The sequence below is a fragment of the Aspergillus brasiliensis genome (genome assembly GCF_001889945.1).
Source record: "Aspergillus brasiliensis CBS 101740 unplaced genomic scaffold ASPBRscaffold_4, whole genome shotgun sequence".
In the NCBI taxonomy this organism is placed as follows: domain Eukaryota; kingdom Fungi; phylum Ascomycota; class Eurotiomycetes; order Eurotiales; family Aspergillaceae; genus Aspergillus; species Aspergillus brasiliensis.
Window position 1 is genome coordinate 1,942,710 of NW_027137445.1, and position 25,487 is coordinate 1,968,196.

General features: G+C 49.2%; 8 protein-coding genes across 8 annotated transcripts; 2 read left to right on the forward strand and 6 right to left on the reverse strand.

The window, feature by feature from the left end:
* Positions 1–16: 16 nt before the first annotated feature.
* On the forward strand, positions 17–2,010 carry ASPBRDRAFT_194669 (uncharacterized protein; the record flags this gene model as incomplete). Its single annotated transcript, XM_067620779.1, has 2 exons — positions 17–138; positions 1,893–2,010. The coding sequence occupies 2 exons, from the start codon at positions 17–19 to the stop codon at positions 2,008–2,010; spliced, it is 240 nt and encodes a 79-aa protein (XP_067480994.1).
* A 4,742-nt stretch (positions 2,011–6,752) lies between these two features.
* ASPBRDRAFT_53866 (endo alpha-1,4 polygalactosaminidase) lies at positions 6,753–7,568 on the reverse strand (the record flags this gene model as incomplete). Its single annotated transcript, XM_067627135.1, has 1 exon — positions 6,753–7,568. The coding sequence occupies one exon, from the start codon at positions 7,566–7,568 to the stop codon at positions 6,753–6,755; it is 816 nt and encodes a 271-aa protein (XP_067480995.1).
* A 1,245-nt stretch (positions 7,569–8,813) lies between these two features.
* ASPBRDRAFT_64416 (uncharacterized protein) lies at positions 8,814–9,986 on the reverse strand. The gene is made up of 2 exons (XM_067628469.1): positions 9,680–9,986; positions 8,814–9,600 (listed from the first exon to the last, which is right to left on the reverse strand). Exons 1-2 carry the CDS (start codon positions 9,798–9,800, stop codon positions 8,930–8,932), a joined length of 792 nt encoding a protein of 263 aa, XP_067480996.1. The 5' UTR covers positions 9,801–9,986; the 3' UTR covers positions 8,814–8,929.
* A 1,204-nt stretch (positions 9,987–11,190) lies between these two features.
* On the reverse strand, positions 11,191–11,911 carry ASPBRDRAFT_41458 (uncharacterized protein). The gene has a single exon (XM_067624576.1). It carries the CDS (start codon positions 11,892–11,894, stop codon positions 11,379–11,381), a length of 516 nt encoding a protein of 171 aa, XP_067480997.1. The 5' UTR covers positions 11,895–11,911; the 3' UTR covers positions 11,191–11,378.
* A 683-nt stretch (positions 11,912–12,594) lies between these two features.
* Positions 12,595–13,867, reverse strand: ASPBRDRAFT_41461 (GNAT family N-acetyltransferase). The gene is made up of 4 exons (XM_067624577.1): positions 13,711–13,867; positions 13,517–13,653; positions 12,825–13,352; positions 12,595–12,741 (listed from the first exon to the last, which is right to left on the reverse strand). The coding sequence occupies exons 2-4, from the start codon at positions 13,628–13,630 to the stop codon at positions 12,697–12,699; spliced, it is 687 nt and encodes a 228-aa protein (XP_067480998.1). The 5' UTR covers positions 13,631–13,653; positions 13,711–13,867; the 3' UTR covers positions 12,595–12,696.
* A 311-nt stretch (positions 13,868–14,178) lies between these two features.
* Positions 14,179–17,501, reverse strand: ASPBRDRAFT_41462 (arrestin family protein). Its single transcript, XM_067624578.1, has 3 exons — positions 16,265–17,501; positions 15,146–16,203; positions 14,179–15,096 (listed from the first exon to the last, which is right to left on the reverse strand). Exons 1-3 carry the CDS (start codon positions 17,016–17,018, stop codon positions 14,434–14,436), a joined length of 2,475 nt encoding a protein of 824 aa, XP_067480999.1. The 5' UTR covers positions 17,019–17,501; the 3' UTR covers positions 14,179–14,433.
* A 3,010-nt stretch (positions 17,502–20,511) lies between these two features.
* ASPBRDRAFT_194673 (uncharacterized protein) lies at positions 20,512–21,625 on the reverse strand (the record flags this gene model as incomplete). The annotated part of the gene is made up of 3 exons (XM_067620780.1): positions 20,512–21,318; positions 21,372–21,497; positions 21,560–21,625. 3 exons carry the CDS (start codon positions 21,623–21,625, stop codon positions 20,512–20,514), a joined length of 999 nt encoding a protein of 332 aa, XP_067481000.1.
* A 1,274-nt stretch (positions 21,626–22,899) lies between these two features.
* On the forward strand, positions 22,900–24,596 carry ASPBRDRAFT_28942 (nuclear and cytoplasmic polyadenylated RNA-binding protein pub1; the record flags this gene model as incomplete). Its single annotated transcript, XM_067622580.1, has 5 exons — positions 22,900–23,280; positions 23,363–23,467; positions 23,525–24,172; positions 24,233–24,368; positions 24,427–24,596. The coding sequence occupies 5 exons, from the start codon at positions 22,900–22,902 to the stop codon at positions 24,594–24,596; spliced, it is 1,440 nt and encodes a 479-aa protein (XP_067481001.1).
* Between the last annotated feature and the right edge of the window lie 891 nt (positions 24,597–25,487).

Genomic DNA, 25,487 nt, shown 5'->3' on the forward strand with positions numbered 1-25,487 from the left:
TAGTTATCAATTCACCATGGTCTCTGACGCAAAGGCCTGCAACGCAGGCCGTTGCCTGCCAAGAAGGTATCGTCCTGCACCTACTGGGGGGACAGATGGAGTCTGTGCTCCTCCGCCTCGACAGCGACCGGCCGAAAGGTGAGCTCCAGTGGCTCTCGAGCCGGGCGGGTGGTTTTTAGCACCCCAGGCTATTGCCTTGCCTCCTCCTCCTCCACCTCCGCAGGCGTTGCGAGGGGGGTTGCACCAAGTTTCAAGGTTCTCACCCAGGGATTATGTGACGTTTGCAGTTCGCGTTCGCCAATACGAGCAATGCGACAGCGGTTGGCATGCCTTTCTCAAGTGGCTGCTTCATCTTCCCGTCAAACAAGCTGCAGTCGATCGTTTTCACAATTCATGTACCTCGTTGGCAACGGAGGGGAGGGCGGACAGAGAATCAATGACGACAAACTCCACGCTAGTCGTTACATCCCATCTCCAGACCAATGTGGTCCTCGAGCGGCCTGCATCCGTGACAGACCGTGGTTACACATCTGCCGGCACGCACGACTGGCGCTAATCAGATTATTGCATGAGATGGTGGAGAATGGAGATGCCAGATTGCTACAGAAAACCAACATTGTCTCGGGTGGAGATGGGGAGGGGGGGGAATTTTTGGGCCGCAGCCATTGATATTCCCGCAGTCCCAACGACTATCGTGGTCGGCTACCGCAATTTGTCATGAGCTGGTGATAATAATTTGTGTCTCGACGAATCACTGGCCGCCGAGCGGTGCTAAAGGAACCCTTTTCTCTGCCTCAGCCCACCTATAAGGGCTAGTACCCATGGAATTCCTCCAACACAGAACTTACTCTCGGGCCGATGATGCATTTGCTGCAGGGCATGCAGGCGGTCGCAGGCCACTAGTATTCCTGCCTTGCTCCGTATACGGAGTAGTACGGTCGGTTCAACGTTTCCTGACAGTCATGCTACAAGACAAGACAAAGAGGAACCAGTGGCTCGGACGGAGACTGCGGAGCAACAACCCAAACCCCCATATGGCCTCAGTCAATCCAGGGATTATAGCCAGCGTGGGTTCGTTCCTCCTACTCTACTCTACTCCGTAGAAGCGGAGTTGATTAGTACCTTGCATGTACCCCAGCGAGGAACAACAAGTTCGGAGGGTCGAGACGGATCAGACGGATGCACAATTTCGTACGACTAATCTCGATTACGGCGTGGACGCCTCGACGAGTAGCCAAGTGGCAGCATAGTACTTTCAGACTGTCGGACGCTGTAAGCGTAAGCCTGTAACAAGATCGAACAAACAGTTTGTGAAGGGTTGTCGATCACATCGCTTCCATCCCTGCTTCTTTATGACTGGAACAACTATTATTTCAGCGGTACTGGGATGATCCTTCTAACGATTTTCTGGACTAAGAATTTGTTTTTCTTTTTCCTTTCTATTTTTTTGGTTTTCTTTGTTTGCAAAGAATTTCGCAATTTCATTGTCACTATTTTTCTTTTTCTATTAATTTCTTATTTCTTTTTTTATTTTCTTTTTCTCGATTCCCACTTTCACTTGCTTTTCGCCCTTTTTTATCTGCTTAATTATTTTTTTTCTCAGTTCTTATCCTCTATTCTGATTAGTATGTTTTTCGAATATTCTTTTTTTCTCGATCCCCCTCTCCACCCTTCCCATCCCCTTTGTTCTTGTGTTCCCCTCCGCCATTTTACAGTTCCTTTCTTTGTTCCACCCCCATCCCTAGAATGCCCTGTGTTCTCTATCATAGGACGCAAACCAGGGAGTCCGGCATAACTCCGTAGTCCGTCCACCACTCACAGCGCAAAAATGAGGGATTGTCGAGACGAGTGCGGAGGACATCCAGTCAGCTGCATCTGCTAATTCCCAATAGTCTTTCGGTGTCAGGAGCGCGCTCGACCTTCCGATTTCCTCTCCACGTTGGTTCCGAGCCTATATCGTCCGAAAAGAAATCATGGGCTGAACCGCGGCTTGATTACCGGAACAAGTAGGAGGCCTATCAGGGCCACCATGGCCTGACTTTCCCAGACCGGCGAAGATAAAGAGTCGAGCATCGTGGGGAGAGGAAAGGAAGCAGAGCCGGTAATTGACCCCTGCAAGTATGACCTCATGCATCACTGGGCCTTGTTTCGTTGATTGATTGTTTGCTTCACGGTCCTGAAGGTAAGGCGGGCTGGAAGTCTGTTAATATAGTTGGGAGCCGGTAATATTATTTTTAACTTCTGAGCCGTGCCACGGTACTTTAATCATGTTAACGGGACTCGCCCTGCCCAGCCAGCCGTCTATCTATCTACCGAGTAGTATGTATCTACCCGAAGTGGATGCTGCTCCCTCTCGGCAAAAGAAACACCCTTTGGTGGACGTGTCGCTGGGGCAGTTCTCCAATCGCCAATCGCCTCTACTCCCACGGCAAGGAAATAAGCCGACGGGTATTGAGGGTGCGGGGAGTGTACATGCGTTCTTAAGAAACCACTGTCAGACTGTCCGTCATCTTTTGCCCGTCGTCGATAAGGTTGCCGGACAGGCTTGGCCCAGTCGGCACGGCGCTCTCATCGTGTCTGGCTGAAACGCACCGCGAGGGAATACAGTGGGGGGGAAACTGAGGGAAGAGGAAGAACGGCAAAGAACTAAATTAAATAAAATAGACACCTGACTCGAAATAATAATCTACTCTGTAGTTGTCAGAGCAGAGCAATAATATTACGTCTATTATTATTACAGAATAAAGAGCCAAGACGTCCGAGGGCATTCGACGGCTCCTGGGGAAAGTACCGATCAAAGTACCAGGGTTCCAACTGCACAATATTTATGGTTCGCTGGGGTAATTGGATCTTATGCTGCCTCACTTTGAACCAATTGAAGATGCTGCGGTGATTGCTGGATGTTTTTACCGTGTTCTTCTCGTTGTCCTTTTTCATCCTGTCAGTTTCAGGCGCGGGCAGAGGATGACCTTGCAGGGCTCGGCTTATTGACTTTTGCCCTAGATTTTAAGCCACGTAAGGCGCATTAACACTAACACATATTATTGGAATAATATTGGGAATTATAATAATACAACCAGATTCCATTGGTTCAGCTGTCGCCTGTCCAAAATTGTCAGCCTTCCTTCCACTTACATCATCTCAAGGAATACTCCGGAGGCGAGACCCTTCGCATTACCGGAGCTTCAACTCTCAACTTGATCAGGTAACTCATCGTCCCTCCAGGTCTCAATCAAACGGAACGGTTCCTGTTGGTGGTCAAAGGCACTAACCAGAAACAGTCCTGTCCGAGCTGGTGGAAGGGACGTGAATCCACCAGCAATAGCAATTCACCCCACTTCATCTGCAATGGGATTGACTGCCTCCAAGCATTTCGTTTTTGTCAGCGGAAGCACTTGGCCGCCCGCTCAATCCCCGTCCTGAAGAGCCCCTGTTATTGACTACTATAGATGGACGAAGCAGATCGAATGCCTCACCACTCGTCTTAGGGTCGTCCGAGCCTTTCACAGGCAATCAACAATCACGGATCACATACCGTTCTGTACCAAGGCTCCGAGGCACGGGTCCGGGCCGAATCCGAGCCCAAAAATCATATCAGCTCATGCATTGCCACAACGATCTATCCGACCGATTTCTTAGTCTTGGCTCGTTAATCAAGCACGCTTGGCAACGGCTATCAAGCCTACGGACTCCTCCGGGGACCTTTTGCTCAAGTGCATCGGTCACTGCCTCGGTCCTCTGCAGGTGGGCATTGGCTTCTGTTCATCTATGGTCAGTGGATCCCCGGCAGGGTGCACCATTGTCCCTGACTGGTCCAGTTTCGGACGGGACTATGACATATATTAGAATACTTGAACTAGGCGGGAAGCTGTTCTTCTGCTAACGTTCTAGTAGTTCCGTTAGTCCAGCACTGTCCAATTCCCTGTCCGCCTGCTTATCTCTGCACAAAGCTAATAACGGACGGTCAGGGCAGGGGTTGGTCCGGTGCTACGACTGGCAGCTGCATTCTTCTCCATCAGTTAACCCCTTTTGGACCCCTGATTTATTGACGAGTCATGAAATTGTCTCGGGATTGGGTGCTGATTCACTGGCCATAATTTCGTCATGTTCACTGTTTAGCACATATTCGGGATTGACGAGGCAAATTAAGTGCTTGGTGCTGGGCTTATGCGCTCATCCCCTGGAAGAGGACCTGTTATCTTCGGCCCGTTTCGGTGATTCCTCTCAGGTCAGGGAGAAGTCTATACTGCGATTAATATCGACTTGATCCCCCGTGTGGTATGCTACTACTGTGGATGGATTCCGCGAATCCTTCGTTTCTTCTCTCGATCGAACCGCTTGGGAAGAACTTCCACCTATCCGGACACCGGTCAAATTAATGAGTAAGCGCTATCGGAGACACTTGGCATACATACAGATATTGGCTACAGAATATATAACGGGCATCTACAATCCTTTCTCGAGGCCAGAACTGCGTGTATGACGTGTGTGGAAGCAGTCTATATTCATGATTCCTCGTAATGAGACGATTGCTGATATAGCTTGTCTACGCGCCACATCGGACCTTGCCCGGGATTGACAACGTCCCTGCTCAAGATTGTGGCAAGTGATTGGGCAATGCTGGTCTACGGCTAAATGCCGAGTGCGTTACCGAAGTCAAGCTCCCTGGCGTGACAAACAATGAAGAGTGGCTTGACGGCAGATGGATCGTTCAGGGGGATCTGCGACCGTTGACGTCAATCTGCCGGTATAGTAGATACTTTTAGCAGGTGGATATATGCTCATCCGGATAGCCTGTGGTTTAACCTGGTGGATCTATGTAGCTGAAATACGATTATGATGGCATGACTGTTTCCATTGCTGAAGACTGTGTTTGTATAGCGTTCTTGTAGGAAAACTAGCATTCTAGATCGGTCTTAAGCCTCACATTGTCAGTTCAGTGCTGATTTACGTAGTAGATATTATGTTTCCGGCCTCCTTCTACGGTAGGTATCACAGATGCAGTAGTAGTACCAGTTGAACGGGCTGCTAAGAGGTGGCTTGCCTATTTGTCGTCAAAGCACAACATCCAGCCTGAAGAACTGGCGTCACCTGATCCGGGATGACTGACTACTTCACGGCGACTATTCTTCTACTTACTCTTTCTTTCACACGCGGCCTGATCGGTTGGTCTGTTCCATCAACATTCATCCATTCCATCATTAATCATAGCTCAGGAAGCTTCAGCTACGTGTTATCACTGCTGAGTTATCTGGTCCTTACGTCTGTTGTGACTATCCTGGGAGAGACTAGCGATTCAGTATGCAGATTATCTGAGATTGCTCTTCTGAGATGGCTGGCTTCTGCATGACCGTCATACAGTCTACAAGGGACTGATGACATCTGAAAGAGGAAGCTAAGAGTGTTACTGAGTCATGTCGACTTTAATTCTAACATCCTACCATCTGTAAGTGTGCGGGGATGTTTTGACTGATGATCGATACAAAGCATCTCGTTGGACAATAAACTGGTTTCACATGATGACCTTCAAGGATACAGCTGATGCAGATCTTGCTCACAGGTCTAGCTTACGCGACGAGACACAGATCTGCAACGTTCTTCGATACAATTCGTCCATAATACCTGGCATGCGTCTAATGCGCTTAGACCCTGCTGTGCTCGAGCAGTACTTTGTTATCTGCATGCAGCCAGGTCTCCCTGCTATTTCCCATAGCGACAGTTGGGGTGGGTGTAGCTGCATCTGCCAACATGTGTCAAGCTCATCGCTGAGCATCAGACTTGGCAAGTCAGGCCCGAGCTCCTTTTAGTCACTAGCAGTACGCTATGCATTGATAGCACGAAGCAGGGCAACTGTCACCCTAAATCGAGCACTTCTGTTCGCAGCTACAGCAATATCGAATATGAGTGGCAGCTTGGTAGACTAGGCTAACCGCGGTAGCCAGGCCATCAGCTAGCTACATGCGCAATGTGCATGGCTTTCTTGCTCGTTAGTGCGGGCGTGCTATGACCTCAGCCACAGCATGCTCGGCATGCCTCGAGTGCAGGACAGTACGTACTTGCAAATAACAGTAGGTTACATCGGAAAGCTCTTGATTCGACGCACTCCTATCATGAAACTTGGTGGCGGTGATAGCTTTTACTGGAATATAGTTCTGCTAGGCTGCCGCTTTCTTGATCCCGCTTACTGTTCATTCAGATGTTCTGGACCTTTTAGTTCGCCCCGGCATACTAAGCTGCAGGGCCGTGCGCGAGATAAGAGCTCGTACCACTGCCAACGGTGGAAGTTAGGTGATGACGGCTGTCATTCTAGACACGTGAAGGCCTTAGTAGATTAATCTATGGCAGTATCCATGTGATTATAATTAAGCAATATCAATGGTCGGACTTACCTATAGGTGAAAGCTGGCCAATTGCATGTGGAGTGTTAGCTTCTGTGTGAAGCTAGTCAGTCTGCTGGCTTATGCTGTGCATGGTATTAACAACACATACGAGCTATCTCCGTGCTGATACTGATGTTGTTACAACTACGATGCTTGCTCCAATGATAGAGCAAAAGCGACCTACTTTAGTAAACGAAACGAGATGTGTACTCGACGACAAGCACCAGGCTCAGTATGGAAGACTCGACCCAAAGAATTGATTCTTGTGGCAATCTCATTACCTCATGTCTAGAGGACAGAATCAAGATAAATACACAACCAACTCAGCCGGTGTAAAGCAAATCCACATACATCTGAGACCAACAGACAGTATCAGTTACACCGCTGAACCCAACCATCCAAAATGATATTCTTCAGCACTGTTGAAAACAGTCCCGAATTAGAAAATTCGCAGTGTCGTCTCTTCTCCTCCGGATCGACATCTTCATCATCACTCCTGTCACTACCTTTCGGGTATTCAATATGAAAGATTGGTTTGCCAGCCCGTGCAACGGAAGCATACAGATCGCACTCGTGTCTATCCGCACACTCTTCATTAACACTCCATTGCATATTGGCCAGAACCTGCGGAATAACATCCCCGGCATTCTTCAGTCCCACAGCTAAGCCCCGGTTATGTGCTTCGCCAGCCAACCAATTGATATAGTTCACCGCATCCTGCTTCGTCAGACCAAACCCATTATCGTTCCCGTATCCATCGACATTATCTGGATCCACACCATCACAGCCCAACCGCTGTGCTCGATCCAACCGAGCTGCCATGATGCGGCGCACTTGAGGATGACGAACATCCAGCCATCTCTCCGATGGCCAGTCGTGGAGGGGATTTCCCAGCGCTTCTTTTGGAAATGACGCACTATCCTTTTTATTTGGCTCGTAACTTCCGGCCGAGAAGTAGCAGATCACTTTGTGGTTCTGCTTGTGGAAAGAGTCAACGGTGCTGGGCTCGCTGCTCCACATGTCGATGTCATAGATTTCAGTGGCGGGAGCAGGACGGGGTACATTGGTAGAGAGCACGATGTCCCATGAAGCGCCTACTCTAGGCTGCCAGATGTTGGTGCTCGTGGCTGAGCGAGGAATGGTAAGGCAATGGGCCACTAGGGCAAGGAAGAAGATGAGTATGAGCATGGTGCAGACAGAGTTACTTGAAAGCTTTGGTGATTAGACTCAGAGATAAAGGCAGAATAGTCACGACTGTGCACGATGAAGAACAGGAAGAAGAAAAGAAGAAACTTGAAGTACCAACCAACACCAATTTATATAGCAAAACATGGTCGTATTCACGCACCAGACGGCACGATGCTCTAAACGTGCATCTTCACATGGCACCACGTGCATGCTTTTTGTTCACAGTGAAAGAAACAGGAGCAGCTTCACGGACATGGATTAGACTCACTGTTACAACTATGGTAGTCCTGATATTTTCCATCGGCGGTATGTCGGTCAATCATATCGGATTTGTCGGATATAGGGGTGTATTATGAAGCCATATACCCGCTCGTGGGAGGTAGTCCTGCCAGTAGGATAGTCAGGTCTACCCGCTTTCTTTGTCAAGACAGAATAGAAAGATCCTTGGTCGTAGCTTGGCAGGTGTGTCATATTACTGTTAGATGATTCTACCATTCAAATTGCTAATTGATAATGCCATCTTTACATAGTATATCATAGCCAATATAAAGTCCACAGAACTAGAAAGTAATACCTGAAACATAACCTACATCAGTTTGATACTACCGCTAAATGGAATATCAACCTGTGTAACCTCACAATAAATAACCACCCCATCTCAATCCCTCATTGGTACATCACTAATATAAATCTCCGGTCCCGAGATCAGCCGTTAGGAGACTTGTACGATGAGTGTAGATGTCTAATATACTATTATATTGGTTGATTCTTGTAGCCGCTGGTAATAAGGTATATGTTACACAGTTTCAACAACACAACATAACATACAGGGGTTTATCATTTAATGTCTACTGTAACTGAATTGTACAGTTTAGGTGGGACGAATCTGTTGGTCTACTCTCCCGATTCTTATTAAGTAGACAGGGGATTACTGGTTGACTATTCCCTATGTTTGTGCTTCGATCATGTTTAAGTAGATTGGAGTTTGGAGGATGGAGGTTGTTATTATGTAGTTAGTAGTGAATGACAATTCGTGTTCTATGGTATTCACACTACACTATAATTTGTTACTATTTGACTTTCAGGGTATTTTGAAATCATTGTGATTTAGGAAAGATGGGATATTTCCTTATGAAATAACTCAGATACAGTCTTGTGATCATTCATTTCTGGACTATAACCGTAATTACTAGGATATCTCACTGATCCACTATCATCATCTAGGGAACCTATGAATTTGATTAACGCCATAGTAAAAGTACCACACATAAAGAACCATGATATACTCATCATCATCATTATCATTACCAACATAAATACCTATATACATCCCATCCATCCTTCAAATAAGCTCCCCTTATTTATCGATAAACATTAATCCTAAACTTCTGCAACTCCCTCGGCGACGGCAACACAATCACATCGGGACTATCCGGCGGTACGGCGTATTCTTCTGGTGGATGTAATCTATCTGATCGAGTCCCACTACTGCCATTGCCAGTACTAGCAGGTGATCGTGGACTTCCCGTTCTCAGTCTGTTATAATATGGGTTGTTGTGGTGATCGTGATGGATTTGGACTTTTAATGTTGAATGAGCCTCTCTTTCCTTCTCAGGTGATGTTGATGATCTGAGGATCTCCGTATCGGACATTGTTCTGAGAGGTGTTGGTTTTTGTTTCGTTGTAGTAGCAGTAGTAGTAGTAGAGATACGAGATGGAGGTGGATGGGTCGTGTCGATGTGGAGATTAAGTTCTTTGCGAAGCGACGGGGTGATATGTGCTTGTTGTGGCTGGATAACTGTGTCTGCTTTTGGTGTTTCTTCTGATAATGGGTGCGTGTATGCCGGTGGAGGTGATGTTCCTCTCTCTTCATCCGAGAGCCCAGCAGCAGCAGCAGCAGCTGACTCGTCCTGCCTCGTCCTCCTCTTTGGAAGCGGCTTCCGGGAAAAGAGTGTCCAAAGAGTAATGCTTGGTCCGCGCTGTATTCGGAGGACGATGAGGGATGTGAGGATTATGGTGAGCATTATTGCTCCTATATATTATTATAATTGTCGTTAGGGTTTGTTGATGACGGTGGATGGAGGTGCAAGTTGTAGATGGGTCAGTCATACCTAGTATACCAAAAGCTAGACCTACCCGTGCCTGAAGGGTGAGTTCTGTTGTGGTTGGTGTGGAGTCGCTGCGAGATTCATATTCATGGACACGGTGGATAGCATGGTTGGATGTCGACATTTGTATACTTAGTAGTTAATTATGATTAATATAGTCGGATTGGATTAACGAGGGAGATGATAAACATATCACAGACCAGCTGTGCAAGAATTAAATCAGATAAGTTCAGCAAAATGAATTGCAAGGAAAGAAAGAAAGAAAAGGAAGATTGGAAGAAAAAGTAGTACTACCATGTTGATATATCACCCCACCCACTCCTCACCAATACTAAGAAAAGGGATCTCTCTAGTCTAATTCTTGGATAAAAAGCAGAGCAAAAGATACTTTTCTCCTGAAACCAGGATGGTGGTAACTAGCTTCGGCATTCCCATTCCGGCTTTTTCAACCCTAATTAGTTAACTAATTAGCTAGTCGGCAATCAAGTCGAGACACCGGCTTGGAAACGAACTCGCCTACGATGACCGTTGAACCAACCCCCTGACAGAAGCAGAGAGGGGAATGGTCTAGGCGGTTCCATTCTCGAGTCCCAAACTTTACCACAGTAGGTAGATAGTTAGTGAGGAAGTCAATTTACTTTGTACTTCGTACTTTGGCCGGGATGATCGACTGTGCTAGGTTAGTCGGTAGTTTGTGAAACGGCGGATCATTGGGTTCTGACTCGATGGTATCCACCACCTACAGAGTAGAAGTACTATACTTACGGGGTACTTTAGAACAACATACTATAACTGTGTAGATGATAATACTGATGTATTATTTATAGATGAGTGTATCTTCCTAATGCATCCTTTCAATATATAGCACATCCAGCAAAGAGCACAGACTTGGCAACGGGCGCACCGCAGCAGCAGCCGACGAACAAAGAGGGAAAATAAGTGGATCATCCGTGGATCCTTTTCCCCGGGTTCTTAGCCCAGAATGGAAATAAGGGGCTTTTACTGCAGAAACCCGAATACTGCAACTTGCAAAGAAAAGAGAAAGGGAATAGTAGACTCGTGATCAATATACATGCTCTGTTCTAAATGGTCCATCGATGATCCACTTAATCACGAGGTTTCCAATTTTAAAGTCTGCTGAAAATTCAGCTACATGTTAACTGACTTTCGTTGTTGTGAACTTGTGATCACAACACCAAGCTAGTAGTTAAATCCGAGGCAGAAGTAGGCTGCTGACTGGATATTGTTACAGGTGTGGTGTTGGGTGTTCGTCTCATCCTGTCGCACCATATGCTCAAACGGATCTGTTACACTGTATGGAGTTGTGTGCCTTGGTTTTGTATGCTGGCTTGAGTTAAAGCGTGGCCTTAGGTTCTCTTCTCGCTGCATGGCTGCCTTGAGGTGTCAATTGACTACTACTACTACTACTACTACTACTACTACTACTTACCGCATCAGACTACGTAGAATTATTACTAGATGAAAATAATCACGTTGAATGTTATACAAGGGTTGTAAAAAATGCTAAAAAATGACCAGATCGCCTGATTGATACGACCATGACAAGGGAGCAACACACAATCACCTATCGATATCAATAGTTTTCTTACAACCTACCTAGTATATATAGTTATAACCAAGATACATCCACAACTATACTCTCTAACATCAACACAGCTGCATAGACAATCCTTAGACTAACTCAAAACTCATACTCCGGTCTGCGCGGGTTGGGGTAACAAAGATTTACATCATAATGATTATCATACAAAGGTAGAGGGTCCTGACCATGGAGGTTGTGCATGTTCCTGAGAACCTTCGCAATATCTTCATCCAGCTCGCGTTTCCGAAAGATCGTAGGTTGTCTTTTCGACAGACGAAGAACATAGACGGGGATTACTGTCTTGCAGTCATGGGCAGTTTCATAATCATATTCTGTATTATTGACGTCGACTATAAAGTATGAGTGCTTCCCGCGGTAGATTTTGGCAGCAACAAAACGAGTCTCATTGTCCGGGTGAATTTTTTTGAGGCATTCCTCAGTCTCTGAAACGAATGGACGTATGGATTTTAAGTAATCTTGAGGATCAAGTTTACTATTTGGAGTATCACCCAGTATTCGTATCGTGCTTGACCCGACATCTGCCGGAAACTCAGAAAGAACCGCACGAATCTGGCGAATAATGCGTTCGCGAATTTGATGGGTTGAGTCGTCCATGATTTGAGGAAGATGGTGTGTTAGGGAGATGTGATAATGGAGAGTGTGATATCTCCAAGGGATGTGATGGATATAGCCTTCGGCACAAGGATTAATGATCGTCCGTGTATACAGACCAGCCAATCAACAGATGACTTCGTACATCTGGCCAATAGGTGTCTCAATTTATCCATGATTCGACCTTACTGCTTAGTAGTATGCTCTAGGCTCTCGGTCTACTGGGATCAGTACCTAGATCCACTTAATCCTGTATGACATATCGCTTTCTCTTCTCTCCTGCCGTAGTGTCAAGCTTCGTAATCCTACTCCCTTTCTTTCTTTCCCGAAATCAGCCACGCCCATGAGGATAAGGGACATTAGTCTGCCAACCGAGTCAATGTAGTCCACCTGTTGTTAGCCTTCCCTCAGTGAGGCTAGTGAGATGACCACTCCCGCGCGACAGAAGCGAGGAATACTATAACCTGTCTAGCCATTGTGACTGTTCGAAGACGAGCTGATCAATATGTGAGCCAGCCAGTAGCATCTCTTATAGATGACCTCATTAGAATTCAAAGAAAGAGCATATTTTTCTAGATTTGCTTATTGCGAACCGTGATCCATCACATCACCCATCACGCACAGAGCCGTGGATAAAGACACTGCCTGATTGCATTCGAGCCTATGACCATGATGTTGAAAGAATACCAAACTGGAGGTAAATGGCTGGTTCAATGGAGCGATTTTCCCGATTATGAAGTATTTCACTGTCGCCGCAGAGTACGGAGTACAACCATCTAGTTTCTAGGATAACGCCACGCCCCTCTCACTGTTCCGACTTACACTTGGGTTCACGAACCATACAATAAAGCTGCCACAGTTAGCCAGATGCAACTTTCCTGTCTCACTAGCCACCTCCTGCATCAACTTCTCAGAAGTGATAGTAGAACTCACCATACAAACATCCTCCCCATCCCGACACTCCATCTCCATCCTCATATCAAACCCCATCTTCTCATAAATCTGCACATTAGGCACATTCCTCGAACTCTCCAAATAACACTTCACCCCCTCTTGATCCGCCCGATCCGTCACCGCCTCAAAGAGCTTCCTCCCGACCCCGAGACCCTGACATCCCGGGTCCACCGCCACGATATTGCAGAAATAGTATCCCTTGGGATCATCCCAGATCTGGCTCTGCGCTTCATGCTGTCGCGCCTTCCAGATCCAGTACCGGTTCGTATGGAGTCCGCCCCGGCCGAGATGCCACACGTTGTTGAGCATCTGGCGCCAGCTGAGAAGCCAGTTTTGCGTCCAGCTGTACCAGCTTTCTGCGGTGTGGGGGGAGTGTGGTGGGAGCCAGCAGGAGACGCCGACAATTTTACCTCCTTTGGATGTATCCTTCGCAACTTGAAAGATGGCATTGTTAATCCCCCAGCGACATCTCACAGCTAGAGAATCGTAATTGCGCTGCTTGTTGAACTGAATCATTTTAAAATAAAGAAGAAATCCCATACCGGCCAACCGACCGCGTAATTGGGATAGTCGGACGGAGCTTTGGTTAGCATGTTGCCATTATCATCATCTACATGCCTCAGATGTCTACCTCATTCGGCATGATATCTGTAAGTGAGTGATAGACTTACATTCTCAGCATCAAACACCCACTTGAAATACGGATCCTCTGCAAACGCCGTCTGGATGATTTCAATGGCGGCGGGGATGTCTGCCTCGGTGAGGTTTGTTACTTCGATGGACATTCTCCTTTTCTTCTTTCACTTGTCTTCAAACAATCAGTTAAGATACTATATACTTATTGTACTTGGTAGTAGTAACATACCTGCAACTCAGATCTTCGCGGTAATAAGTACCAAATTAAGCAACCCGCTTGAATTGAGGTTTCTGTCGAAAGCGGTGTATACTAGAACGTGACTGATGTGATATAATATAATATATGATGTATCCTAGCAATCTTCGTGCAAGGAGAATAAGCACGAGGTGGTACCGATCAATAAATGCAGGTGATGATGGCGTCAATTTAAATCAGATACTTTATCTAACTAACACTCCGTAATCTTTACTAAAGCGGACAAGTGCACGATTATTGGCCAGCCGAAAGAGGCAGCTCCATGCGGGCGGTGCGTCACCACCTTTATTCCATTATCTTTATCTATCGACTATCTATTGTCTGTCACTTTGAGCATTCACCGCTGCTGCAAATGGGTTTATACTTTTGTGTAGTACTACGGGTATTAGAGTATACTCTAGGCAAGGGATTAACTGTAGTAGATCCATAAGTCCATGCATCTGCTGTATCTCACAGCTGGTATCTAAACATAATATAAACAATATGTATATAGTCGAGGAACGAGGAGATCGCTCAAATGCCACAAATACATCCCTCAGTCCCTCGGGCGCCATATCCAAGTCCAGACAGAATGAATTAGACAGAGCCAGCCTACGTTGCTCCGGAAGGATCAAACGCCGATTGTATCACAAACTCCCACCGTCCTCTAAAACAAAAGTACAATCCTCATTAGCGTCGTAAATGCCGGTTCGTCGCTTAGACGGCCGACTCCTCTAGACGCACCCACTCCCGTGGGACGTCCATGCTGCGGTTCACGCGCCCCCCTGGCGTCAGAGGCACGTCAACTCGTCCGCGCCCCCGATCATCATCGGCATGTTCCTCGTAGAAGGATAGCCGTGAGAAGTAGTCCTGCAGCACCGATTCTCGATCGTTATCCCCCACAATGGTGTTATACTCCGGGGGAGGCGTCACGAGTGGAGGTGGCGGCGGGACCTCTTCAAAGGCCGGCGGTGCGAACGACGGCGCCCGGAGCAGATGCATCGGTCGGGGCGCCGGGTTTCGATCGGTGGGCTCATCCGCCAGATGCGCCTGGGGAGGTCGAGCCAGCCCGCCGGAACCATTGGTGAAGCTTCTCGCAACTGCGCCGCCGAGTGGCGCCTCCTCCCGTTCAGAAGACAGTGACTGTCGGCTGGAGCCGTTCCGGGAGCCATTCCTGACGGCCGGCGCCCCCGGACAACCACACTCATACTCTTGAGCCTGCGGCAGCGGGTCCGAGTCGGGCGAGGTGTATGCGGGTAAGTAGATATTCGCTTGTGTAGCCTTGCAAGAAAGCAGGTGGAATGGCGAGTCGATCGAAATCTCGAAATGTCTTCGCTTCCCCGAATCTCTCTCGTCAACCTTGGACAGACGCAGTACAATCTACAACTGTTAGTACTAGGCGAATCCTGGGGATGGAATGAGAGCATACCTTGATCCAATGGTTGATTTGGATATTTTCATACGTAGTGTCGAAGTGCAGCCGCTGGGACTCATCCCGATTCCGCATCTCCTGGCAACTGGGCAGTTGAACGTTGAACTCCATCTCAGTCGGTCCAACCCCCGCGTCGCTGGAGAGATTACCAAGGAGGTTGGTCCGGTTGCGATCGACAATCTCCTCGCCTCTCGCAGCAGCCGCGCGACGGTCCCAGTCAATGCCGCCACCTGCCGTCACCCGCATGGAGCTTCCGGGGTAGGTACTGGTACTGGCCGAGTCCGCGCGCTTCTCGAAAAGCAGCACCTTCTTCGCGGGTTGGAACCGATGGACGCTCTTGTCTGCAGTCCAGTGCTGGATGTTTTCGGTCACATACACCTTGATCCGGTGGCACTCGACCTTCGCCAACGGCGTCAATTTGAACGCGATGGGAACCTGCGATCCGAGAGGGAATGACTTCCCCGAGATGACAATGTCATAATGCAGCTGGTCTTCCCAGTTTCGCGAGATGGCGATCGGCTCGACCTGCTCCAACGAGCCCTCTGCCGGCGTGCGGATGACCGGCACTTCCAACGTACCCAGCAGGTTGGGACGGAATGCACCCGCGCGTTCCACGATAGCTTCGATATCGTACCGAACAGACCCCAAATCGGTCTTGATCGTCTCTGGGAGAGATCCATCGATGGGAAATTCGAAGCTATACAGATAATCGCCGACAGGAAACAACCGGTAGTTGCGCTGAGTGTGCACCGGGGGCGGCGGGGCATCATTCTTGCCAAAACTGCGCGAATGGTTGGATTGTAAGGAAAGGCGCTTCAGGTCCTTGGTCGTGAGCTGGCCGTGCTGGCCCAACGAGGTCGCCGAGCCGAGCAACTCCCGGGTGCTTGTGGTCGGCCCATCCTTGCCCGTCACCGACGTCACCGGTTTAGCGTGCTGGTAGAAGTGCGCGCCGTAGTCGTTTTGCATCAGCGCAGTATCTCCATGGTTGAAGTACATGACGCCATGTGTGACGAGGTCTTTCTTGTCGTGAAAGTGGACTTTCTTGGGGGGGATTCCTACATGAGACAAAGAGTTAGTGATGACGCCACCTGAAGGGAACAATGGGAGGGTCCGTACCATCCGGCCAATCCGTCTGAGCATGTCCGCGGAAACAAATGGAGATCTTCTTGACTTTGACACTCTTGGTGATTTTGAGGTGCAACTGTCCGCGCAAGATAGCAGACTTCTTCGTGCTGGGATCATTCTGATCATATCCCTGCAGAAATAAAACGGGTTCGGTAAGCGCAACACCCACAGTGATCCCACTGCCGGTCGCCACGATCTTCTCATTGCGCAGAGTGGGAAACGGCACCGATGGATCCGCCGCCGAGATTGCCGGTTGAGCCGAAATCGGGGAAGACTGGGACGCCGACACGGTCGACGAAGAGTGGGAGCGCAGCCTGCCCGTCCTCAAACCCGTGCTGGCAAGCATTTGTGCATCATCGGGGGACAAAAGAATCTCAGACACCGGGCGAGGGCGATGTGTGTCGGGCATTGGGGGAGAGGGTGGCGTCAGCGTGGTAGTCGGGTGGATAATAGGGGTCCCCAGGCGGAGGAATCGCTTTGCGTTTTCCCGCGGACCCGCCAGCTTGCTAAGTATGGACGCGCGCCGCCGATGGCCTGGCCGTGGAACTTGTTCGACCGCAACAGTGTCGTCGCCAACGACACTCGAAGTTTCTAGAGACCGACGATGATCGGAGCGAAACCTCAAGAGACTGTGGAAAATTGGCACAGAATCGGGGGCACCACAAGACAGGTGGGAGACCGCACTAGTTGTAGTGGTCACGGAACCGGATAAATCCTGTTCTAAATGGGAGATGTGAGTCGTCATCGTGAAAAGCACCAATCGACGAGCATTATTTGGCAGACGCGATGAAGGCCCTAAGGGAAAAAGAGGAAAGACAAAAAGATGACTGCCGGATGTCCGGATAGGCTGAATTTCAACCACGGGTAAGACGGATATAGAGAGGCGCAGGTGAGGCACCCAGAATGGATGTAGTATGCGGATGTATAGAGGGGAGATATTACACGGGATTGCGAGGGATGTCACCAAGGGAGACGCAAGGTAAGAAGTAGACGAGTAACAAAGGAAGATAGGAGAAAAGGAGACAAGAGAAGAGGAAAAGAGAGAGAAAGGGAAGAAAGGAATGCAGCAGGGCCAAAGGGTAAAAGGGAAAAAAAACGTAGAAAAAAAAATAAAGCAGCAAAGAAGCAAGCACGTTTTAGGATGAATCGACGACTTACCGAAATGGAGAGTAGAACAGAACACTGGGCTTGGAGAAGTATAATTCAAGTTCAGGTGGAATCTTACGCACAGTCCCCAGCTGCAGCGAGTCGTGCGACCAGTGGAATTTTCCTTGGGGATGGAGTCACAGTTCCCTGTCCTTAATTTCGTTCGTTTTTTTTTCCTGGCCCCAAGTTACAATTTTTTATTTTTTATTTTTTTTTTTTTAATTTTTCTTGCTTTGCCTCTTTTCGGGTTGGGATCGTTTCTGAGTTTGGGAGATGATCGACGGCGCAAGGAGCAGCACGTCCACCGCGGCGCAGCAGAAGTGAAAGTCCCCTAGTAATCAAGCGTTCAACGCGAAGGAAGGGATCACCGTTTTCAGTAGCGTCAAGCAGGCCAGATTGGTCGATGATGCGGGGGGAAAGCCAAAATCACCGACCCAAATGGGATGATGGATGGATTGTCTGGGGGTAGGGCGAGTTAGGAGCAAGTAAAGTAAGTCGTCGGGGCGAAAGAAGAGTCAATCATTGACTGGGGAGAGTCATGCGAAAGGGCAGCATTGACATCAATGACAACACAGACACGGACAAGAATGAGGCGGTGCGGATATAGTTCCTTGGGCACAAGATACTTAAATGCAAGACCGGCGGGGGAAGAAGGAAGGAAGACGACTACTACTTGAACCAAGTTGGAACAGGACAAGAGCATGAGCAAAGAGGATGACGCGGATGGAGGGGGAAAGTCGGTAGGTTCAGTCATATCCGGTGATCCGCAAGTTGCCTTCGACGAGTCTCCAATGAATTGCGCTTCTCCTCGCTGAACTTGAATCTTTTTCCACCCGCGGTCAGACTTGCCGCACGAACATGGGCGCCATGGGAAAAGGACCACCGAACGTTGGTAAACTACTCGGGCTATTCCACTCTGGTTATCTACAATGGAAGGTCTGGCCTCAACCGCTTTGTCAGTCCGTCGGACCCGATGCGCGTTTACGATGTGTGGACCATCTGCTAGGAAATGTTTACTACTGGGTATTCTCCAGTGCACTGTCTGTACTGTCTGTATGGGTTTGATCTGATGGTATGGTTATGTCTGTCTCTCTGTCTCTCTTCCTCTATCCTCCATCTCTCCCATGTGATAGCAGACGGGGCAGTGGTGCGGTTCGCGTCCAGGAACGAGGGAAAAAGAACACCCTAGACTAAAGATATCTTTCGATGGTACTTTGTCCCTCTTAGCTGGATCGTTAGCGTCAAAAGAGGGGGCCCAGGCCTCGGCCATGACTGAAGGGACTCAAGGGAGTGACGTCTGATCTGCTGTGCCCGGGGGCCGAATTAACGCACTCTGAGGCTTTAGAGGCGGGTATTCCGGCACAGCCTGGAGACCAAACAAGTTCGGTCATAAGATGGTCTATCTGTTCGCTCAGGATCATCATCAGGAGGAATAGCCGGTGTCCCCTTGACTTCATACATACATTTCCCCCCTCCTTCAAAGTGTGTAAATATAACCCCAATTTAACCCCAGTTAAAAGACCGGGATATGAGGCGGTCAGATCCACCGGGACACAGTTCGTGACATCCCAAAGCTTCCTGCGAGGCTGCCGCGTTTCGTTGTCAATGCGGGGATTCTTGGCCGTGCTGGTGATATCATAGGGGACGCGACGGGAAGGATTTTGACTAATCTCTGGCTAGTTTGAGGCTTGGTGTGCCTTTCCCGGCTGACCTGGCCTTGCTCTGCTTGCCTGGGGGAGAAGAATGGGGCATCTGTTTTCTTTTTCTCTCCCCTCTTCATCTGGTGGATGGCTCCCATCTTTGCCTCCCAGGTTCAGTCAAGTACTGTCAAACCACTTTCCCTTCAGGCTCCCGTCGGGTCGCCAACACCGTTCCCGATTTCACGTTCCGACTTGAAGAATGGATGCAGAAGTTTAATTCCAGATCCATGGCCTGATCTCGGGAACGGTTCCACAGTCGCCTTCGCCGTCACACTCGTTTGTGGCCGCCGCCGCCGCCACCGCAACCTGTACTTCCGAGTCTGGTCCGGACTAATGCCTTGCAAATACCTATTGTTTCTACTTCCAAGTAGTCGATCGCCTAGATGCGGATATACGGTAGAAATTTCAGCTTTGATGGCTTCAATCGGCTTGTCAGTCGGCTTGTCAGCCCACACTGTAACTAATTAACTTAAGTAACGAGATCGAGTGGACTATGAGTCAGTCAATGAGTCCGGACAATTTCACCTGCTCTTAGTCAGCGCGAAACCTTCCAGGCCTTCAGCTTACCACGCTCTGACAGTCTGGAGACGATCTCGATCCTCAATACCGGCTTCCCATGATGTTCTCCACACAAGTCTTATCATCACATGAATGACATCACCACAGGGTAACCCTGACTTTACATTGACTTCAACACACTCTTTGTTTACTTGTACACAAGGACTACAATTTACCCGTAGGCAGCATCATAATGTAGATCGTTTGTCGGTTGTTATGAAAAGCCCCAGAAAGTGGCCAATTAATCCATGGCGGTTAAGGGCTGATGTCGGACCAGACACTAACCCCATCCTATCTGTGCAACAAGAAACATCGCCATGCCAGACTATTGGGACCATAATCCGAGGTTGAACTAGCAGGAAACAGCTTAGCTGCACTGAAGCCAAGCCGGACGAACAACTTCACAGAAGAGCTAATCGGGCTTAAAGTTGAAAGTGCCTTCACGTCAGTTTGCGACTGAGATAAGCTCCGCCGTGCCCCGGTCCGTACATTCCTCCACTTTCGGAGTGCCTTGCGTCATTCCGTTGCCAGGTAGGTACCGATCCCCCATTCCCCCCCTTACAGGGTGGATCGTCTGATTTGCCGATTGGCGGCTCGGTAATCGTAGAAACTGGCATCAGATTGATTGCGTTGATCATTCTAGAAGTGTGCCTCATCGGTGGTGGACGGTGACCCTAAAGTTGAATCGTAGAAGGAAGCAGTCGCCTTCCTTGACGATGTTATTGTTCTAGACGTTCGTCATCTCGCTTGGAATGTTATCGCCCGACTAGCATATAGCTGTTTGCTTTTTGTCTATGCGAAGGTGGCTGGTCCATATCTCCAGTGACGTTCGGATCAAGTGAACCAGCTGTCATCGAGGTCGTTGATATTGACCAACCCATCTCCATCTAATAAGCTAGCGTCTCCAGCTCCATCGCCTCCGAAATTATCATTCTCCATAAACAGATCGTCGAAGCTAGATTCGCCTGGTGCCATGACATCTTCCATGTTACCGCCACCTTGTCCATCAAACGGCTGCTCCTCTGAGGGACCCGCCTGGGTCGTATATGCTTCCGCTTTTTGTAGCTCAAGATCAAATGCATCCCCTCCCATCGGTGCAGGAGCAGGGGTGTTCTCAGTCCCAGGCAAGGCCGTTGCTGCAGAGCTTGGTTGGTTGGTATCTCCCCCATTGCCCTGGTTAGTACTGCTGGCGACATTGACTAGATTAGAGCCTGACAAGAAAGTGTCATTTCCCACGCCATCATCTCCAAAGTCCAAGTTCAGGTCGAAATCGTTGGTCCCGGAATTATCAGCGAGCATGGAATCAAAGTTGAAGTCACCTGACGCAGAAACGGGTTGTGCTGCAGCCACCGCAGCGGCACCTTCCTCGGGCTTTTCCGCTTTGATAGGCTGGTCGCTGGAGTTCGGTTGGCTAGCATTTGCGTCGGTCTGGGGCTTCGGAGCGAGAGCATCGTCAGTTGGCTCGGCCTTGGGCTCGACAGTGTCTTTTTCGGTCACTGGCTGTTCAGAAGGCTGTGGTGCCGCCTCTGGTTCAGCCTTCACAGTCGATTCATCCATAACAACATCTTCAACGGGCTGAAGGGCAGCTTTTTTAGCTTGGACTGCCTCGTAGTCTCGTTCAAGGAAAGCTTTAGCAATGAACTATTCACGGTTAGTACGAGTTACAACTGTTATATGAAGCTGCTTTGGCTTACGATTTGCTCAGATAGATTATCTAGAGCACTCTGAAATTTCTCGTGCGCAGTGGGGATTGAACGCTTGAGTTGGGCCCTGGACTGCATGGAACCCCCAGTTTTAAAAAAGCGGCCGGTCTCAATGAGCTATTAGAAGTTAGAACATGGTTTTTTGCACTGCAAGGGGGTCTAATAGGATAAAGAAGTACCGTTTGATTGACCATTGACGTCAGAACGTCAAGAGAGTCCGGATTGGAGAAATTTGTTGCCGCCATAGTTATAGAAGTATTAGATTTGAAGGGCAGGGAGTGGGCAGATAGGCGGTTATTATGGCCTTTTAGCTGTGCACTTGATCGTATTGACGCTGTGATTCAGAATAAAGACCCTTCCCCAGCAGTATCAACAAGCGATAAGAGCCAGTAGTGCACGGATAGGTGTGAGTGGACGGTTTCAGAAGGTCCGTGAGAGCGGGTGCCGGGTTCTTTGACGGCAGTACCTGAAAACCAATTGGACCAGAAGAGTCGTGACGGGCCAGTAGGGGGAGGGGTGGTGTTTGCAAGAAGCGCAGGGAAGTCGCGCAAACACAGTCCAAGCTAACGGACACACCAAAATAGCAGTGACGCGACAAGAGCTTGTCCAACGTGAGGGCAGGTGAACAACAGGTCAGGCGGGAGGGGAGGGAACTGGCAAAGAGGATGGGATGGCGGAGGAAGAAGCACTGGAGATTAAGCGCCTTTGCTGGACAAAGACGAGGCCCGTCAAGGGAGGACTAACGCAAGAGGGCCTAGCGCGCCTCCCCACTCGGAGCGGCTCTTGACCATCCAAACTCCTCGTTCTGCTCTCCAGTCAAACTTCCCGTCAAGTCAGATCATCGCAGCTTTTCTTTCCCCTGTTTCTTTCCCCATTTCCCTTCTTCCTCTTCCTCTTCTCCTCCCCATCTTCATCTCCCTTCGCCAGGTGTTTGTCGAGCTCGTGAGCCCGTGTGCATCTGTTTCCTCTTCCCTTTGTTTTTCTTTCCCTTTTCCTTTCCTCTTTGCTCTGTTTCATTTCCCTCCCGTTCTCTGTTCCACCGTCGCGTTTGCTCTCAAACAACACCTCCGTCCCGGCTTCGGCTGCCCGAATCTGAAGCTCTTTACTGCCACCTCGCTCAACTTGTTGGGGCTGGTTGAGAAACAACACCTCCCCGTTGTGTTGTGTGTTTTGAGTCGTCCCTCATCCTCTCGAAAAGCATTCCAGCGTCATCTTCTTGACGGCGATCGTCCGCTTTAGCTACCGCCCGTATCGTGGTCTCCATTGTATGATCTATTTTAGCGCTTTTGCCAGTTTCCATCTTCGACCTGGGTGTCTCGATCCCCGCGTCGTTTTCCGCCTTCGCCTACTCTAATTCTGACTGCGTAACGCCTGCATCGCCTCCCCCGTCATCAAAGATTGCATCTCATCCTCCCACTGTCTCGTCAAACGCTTTCGTCGTCCCTTTTCATCTTGCATTCTGTGCTCGTTTGACCGGTCGGTTCTTCTGTAAATTTGCATCTCGTGACCTCTCTCAACAATGGCCGACAACGTTGCCGCTTCCACCTCTTCGACCCTCCCTCCTCCCCCCCAAACCTCTGCTGCTGCTCCCAACCAGCAGTACGATGCGTCTCAGGGCAATGGTCAAGCTAATCCTTCCCACATGCCGCCGCCTCCCCGCCCGCCTGTGGTGATTCCTCAGAACACCAACCCCATCCCGACCGCCATTACCTCTCCCATGTCCGGCAATATGATGTCCCCGACCAGCGCTGGTGGTTTTGTACGCCGGGCTGCCCCTGAACCAAACAAGAGGGCCTTGTATGTTGGTGGCCTCGACCCTCGGGTGACTGAGGATATCTTGAAGCAGATCTTTGAAACGACTGGCCATGTCATCAGTGTCAAGATTATTCCGGACAAGAACGTAAGTTTAAATCTTGCCGCTGCAGCTGCTCTGCAGCCGCTCATATCTTGCATGACTCCCCTCCTCATGCTAATTGTTACAGAAGTTCAACAGTAAAGGTTACAACTACGGCTTTGTCGAATTCGACGACCCGGGCGCCGCCGAGAGAGCAATGCAGACGCTCAACGGACGTCGCATCCACCAGTCGGTATGCAAGCCCACGTACATATGCATAGTATCGGACTGCCTCTGACGATCTCTGCAGGAAATTCGTGTGAACTGGGCCTACCAGTCCAACAGCACAAACAAGGAGGATACCTCTAACCACTTCCACATTTTCGTCGGAGATCTGAGCAACGAAGTCAACGATGAGGTGCTTCTTCAGGCCTTCTCTGCCTTCGGCTCGGTATCCGAGGCTCGTGTGATGTGGGATATGAAGACTGGCCGGTCCCGTGGCTATGGCTTTGTTGCTTTCCGCGAGCGCTCTGACGCTGACAAGGCTCTGAGTTCTATGGACGGGGAATGGCTCGGCTCCCGCGCGATTCGTTGCAACTGGGCCAACCAGAAGGGTCAGCCTTCCATTTCCCAGCAGCAGGCCATGGCTGCCATGGGCATGACGCCGACCACAGCCTTCGGTCATCACCACTTCCCTACCCACGGCATCCAGAGCTACGACATGGTCGTCCAGCAAACCCCACAGTGGCAGACCACGTGCTATGTGGGTAATTTGACCCCTTACACCACGCAGACCGATCTCGTCCCCCTCTTCCAGAACTTCGGCTATGTGATCGAAACTCGTCTGCAGGCCGACCGTGGGTTCGCGTTTATCAAGATGGACACGCATGAGAATGCCGCCATGGCCATCTGCCAGCTGAATGGCTACAATGTCAATGGCCGTCCCCTGAAGTGCAGTGTATGTTTCCGTTTATTTCCCATGTTCTTTTTGATATGTTTCCCTTGCTAACCGTCACAGTGGGGCAAGGACCGTCCTCCTACCGGTCAGTTCGACAACTTCTCTCCCGGTCAGCAGGGCAACTCGGGATTCAATTCCAACCCAACCCCGTACTTTCCCCAGTACGGCGGCCCGGGCGCTCCCATGACTCCCCAAGGTAAACTCTCCTCTACTCTCAAACTTCTGCGCCCTTTCGCTAATATGTTTGATTACAGGCCCTACTCCGACCCAAAGAGGATGGGACCAGTCCGGAATGGCTGGCCAAGGTTATGGCCAGGTCCCTGGTAATGCTGGCTATGGCCGTGGTCAAGCCACCCCTACTTCCGGCTGGAACCAGCCCAACAATGCCAACTTTGGAAATGGTTTCGGCGGCTACCAAGCGTAGCCGTTGATCAACAATCCTCGCGACTGCATGCCAGCCAACACAGACATTGTAGTATCGCTGCTGGCAGCCGCAACAGCGACAAGCGGAAGTGTTTTTTTTTCTCCCTTCCACCCCCTTTTTTTAATCTTCTCATTCGCTGTTTCTCTCTTCCTCTCCAATTTTTCCCCTTTCTTCACTTTATGACAGCCCCGACTAAGTGGATTTCTAAGCGCATCTCCCATTCTCAAACTCTTCCTTTTGAAATGAAATTTGTGTGTTATCGTACACCCAATACCCCAAATCCGCTTTGTTGAGTCAAACTTTTCATATGCTCTTTTCTTTGAACGAATGTGCGTGACTGTGATCAAAGGCTAAGCTTCTTGGGCTTCCCGTTCAAGCGTTCTGCGGAATAAACCAAAAGTATTTTCTGTTATCGTGCCTTTCTCGAGCCCTGTCTTTGGTCTATTGTCCAAATTATCGCCTCTCCCAGTTTGTATCGTATTTCGTTAAGTATGTATGAGTGGCTTGCCCGAGAGCTCTATATCTGTTTCTACCTGCGCACAGGAGCCTTTATGCTTAAAGGCTGTGCGCGCTCTTTCTTTCATTTCATTGATCGAGAAGCCATGTTCCTCCGTTTCTTTGGTCAATTCGTGACAAATGAATATTGATCTCTTATCGATTAGTGTGTGATGTTTCGTGGTTTCTACGCTTTCTCCCCGTACCTGAGCCTCGTCTTTGTGATACCAGATATTTTGAGCGTGATCTCCCAGTCTTGATCACACCCTGTTACTGGCGTTTCGGATATTATACCTTTTTTTTTTTGTTCGTGAACACCAAGAGGCTTGCTCTTGGATGCCCTATACCAGGATACTAGTGCATGGTCACTATTGAAGTAAAGGCAAAAAATCGCTC

Excerpts from the sequence above, each read along its gene's own strand:
- ASPBRDRAFT_64416 (XM_067628469.1), bottom strand. The coding sequence starts at position 9,800 with ATGTCGACATCCAACCATGCTATCCACCGTGTCCATGAATATGAATCT. Across the intron at positions 9,601-9,679 it reads TCTAGCTTTTGGTATACTAG|GAGCAATAATGCTCACCATA; the intron begins GTATGACTGACC and ends AATAATATATAG.
- ASPBRDRAFT_41458 (XM_067624576.1), bottom strand. The coding sequence starts at position 11,894 with ATGGACGACTCAACCCATCAAATTCGCGAACGCATTATTCGCCAGATT.
- ASPBRDRAFT_41461 (XM_067624577.1), bottom strand. The coding sequence starts at position 13,630 with ATGTCCATCGAAGTAACAAACCTCACCGAGGCAGACATCCCCGCCGCC. Across the intron at positions 13,353-13,516 it reads GGGTGTTTGATGCTGAGAAT|TTCAACAAGCAGCGCAATTA; the intron begins GTAAGTCTATCA and ends AAAATGATTCAG. Across the intron at positions 12,742-12,824 it reads ATGGGGAGGATGTTTGTATG|CTTTATTGTATGGTTCGTGA; the intron begins GTGAGTTCTACT and ends TAACTGTGGCAG.
- ASPBRDRAFT_41462 (XM_067624578.1), bottom strand. The coding sequence starts at position 17,018 with ATGACGACTCACATCTCCCATTTAGAACAGGATTTATCCGGTTCCGTG. Across the intron at positions 16,204-16,264 it reads TCAGACGGATTGGCCGGATG|GAATCCCCCCCAAGAAAGTC; the intron begins GTACGGACCCTC and ends TGTCTCATGTAG. Across the intron at positions 15,097-15,145 it reads AAATCAACCATTGGATCAAG|ATTGTACTGCGTCTGTCCAA; the intron begins GTATGCTCTCAT and ends TAACAGTTGTAG.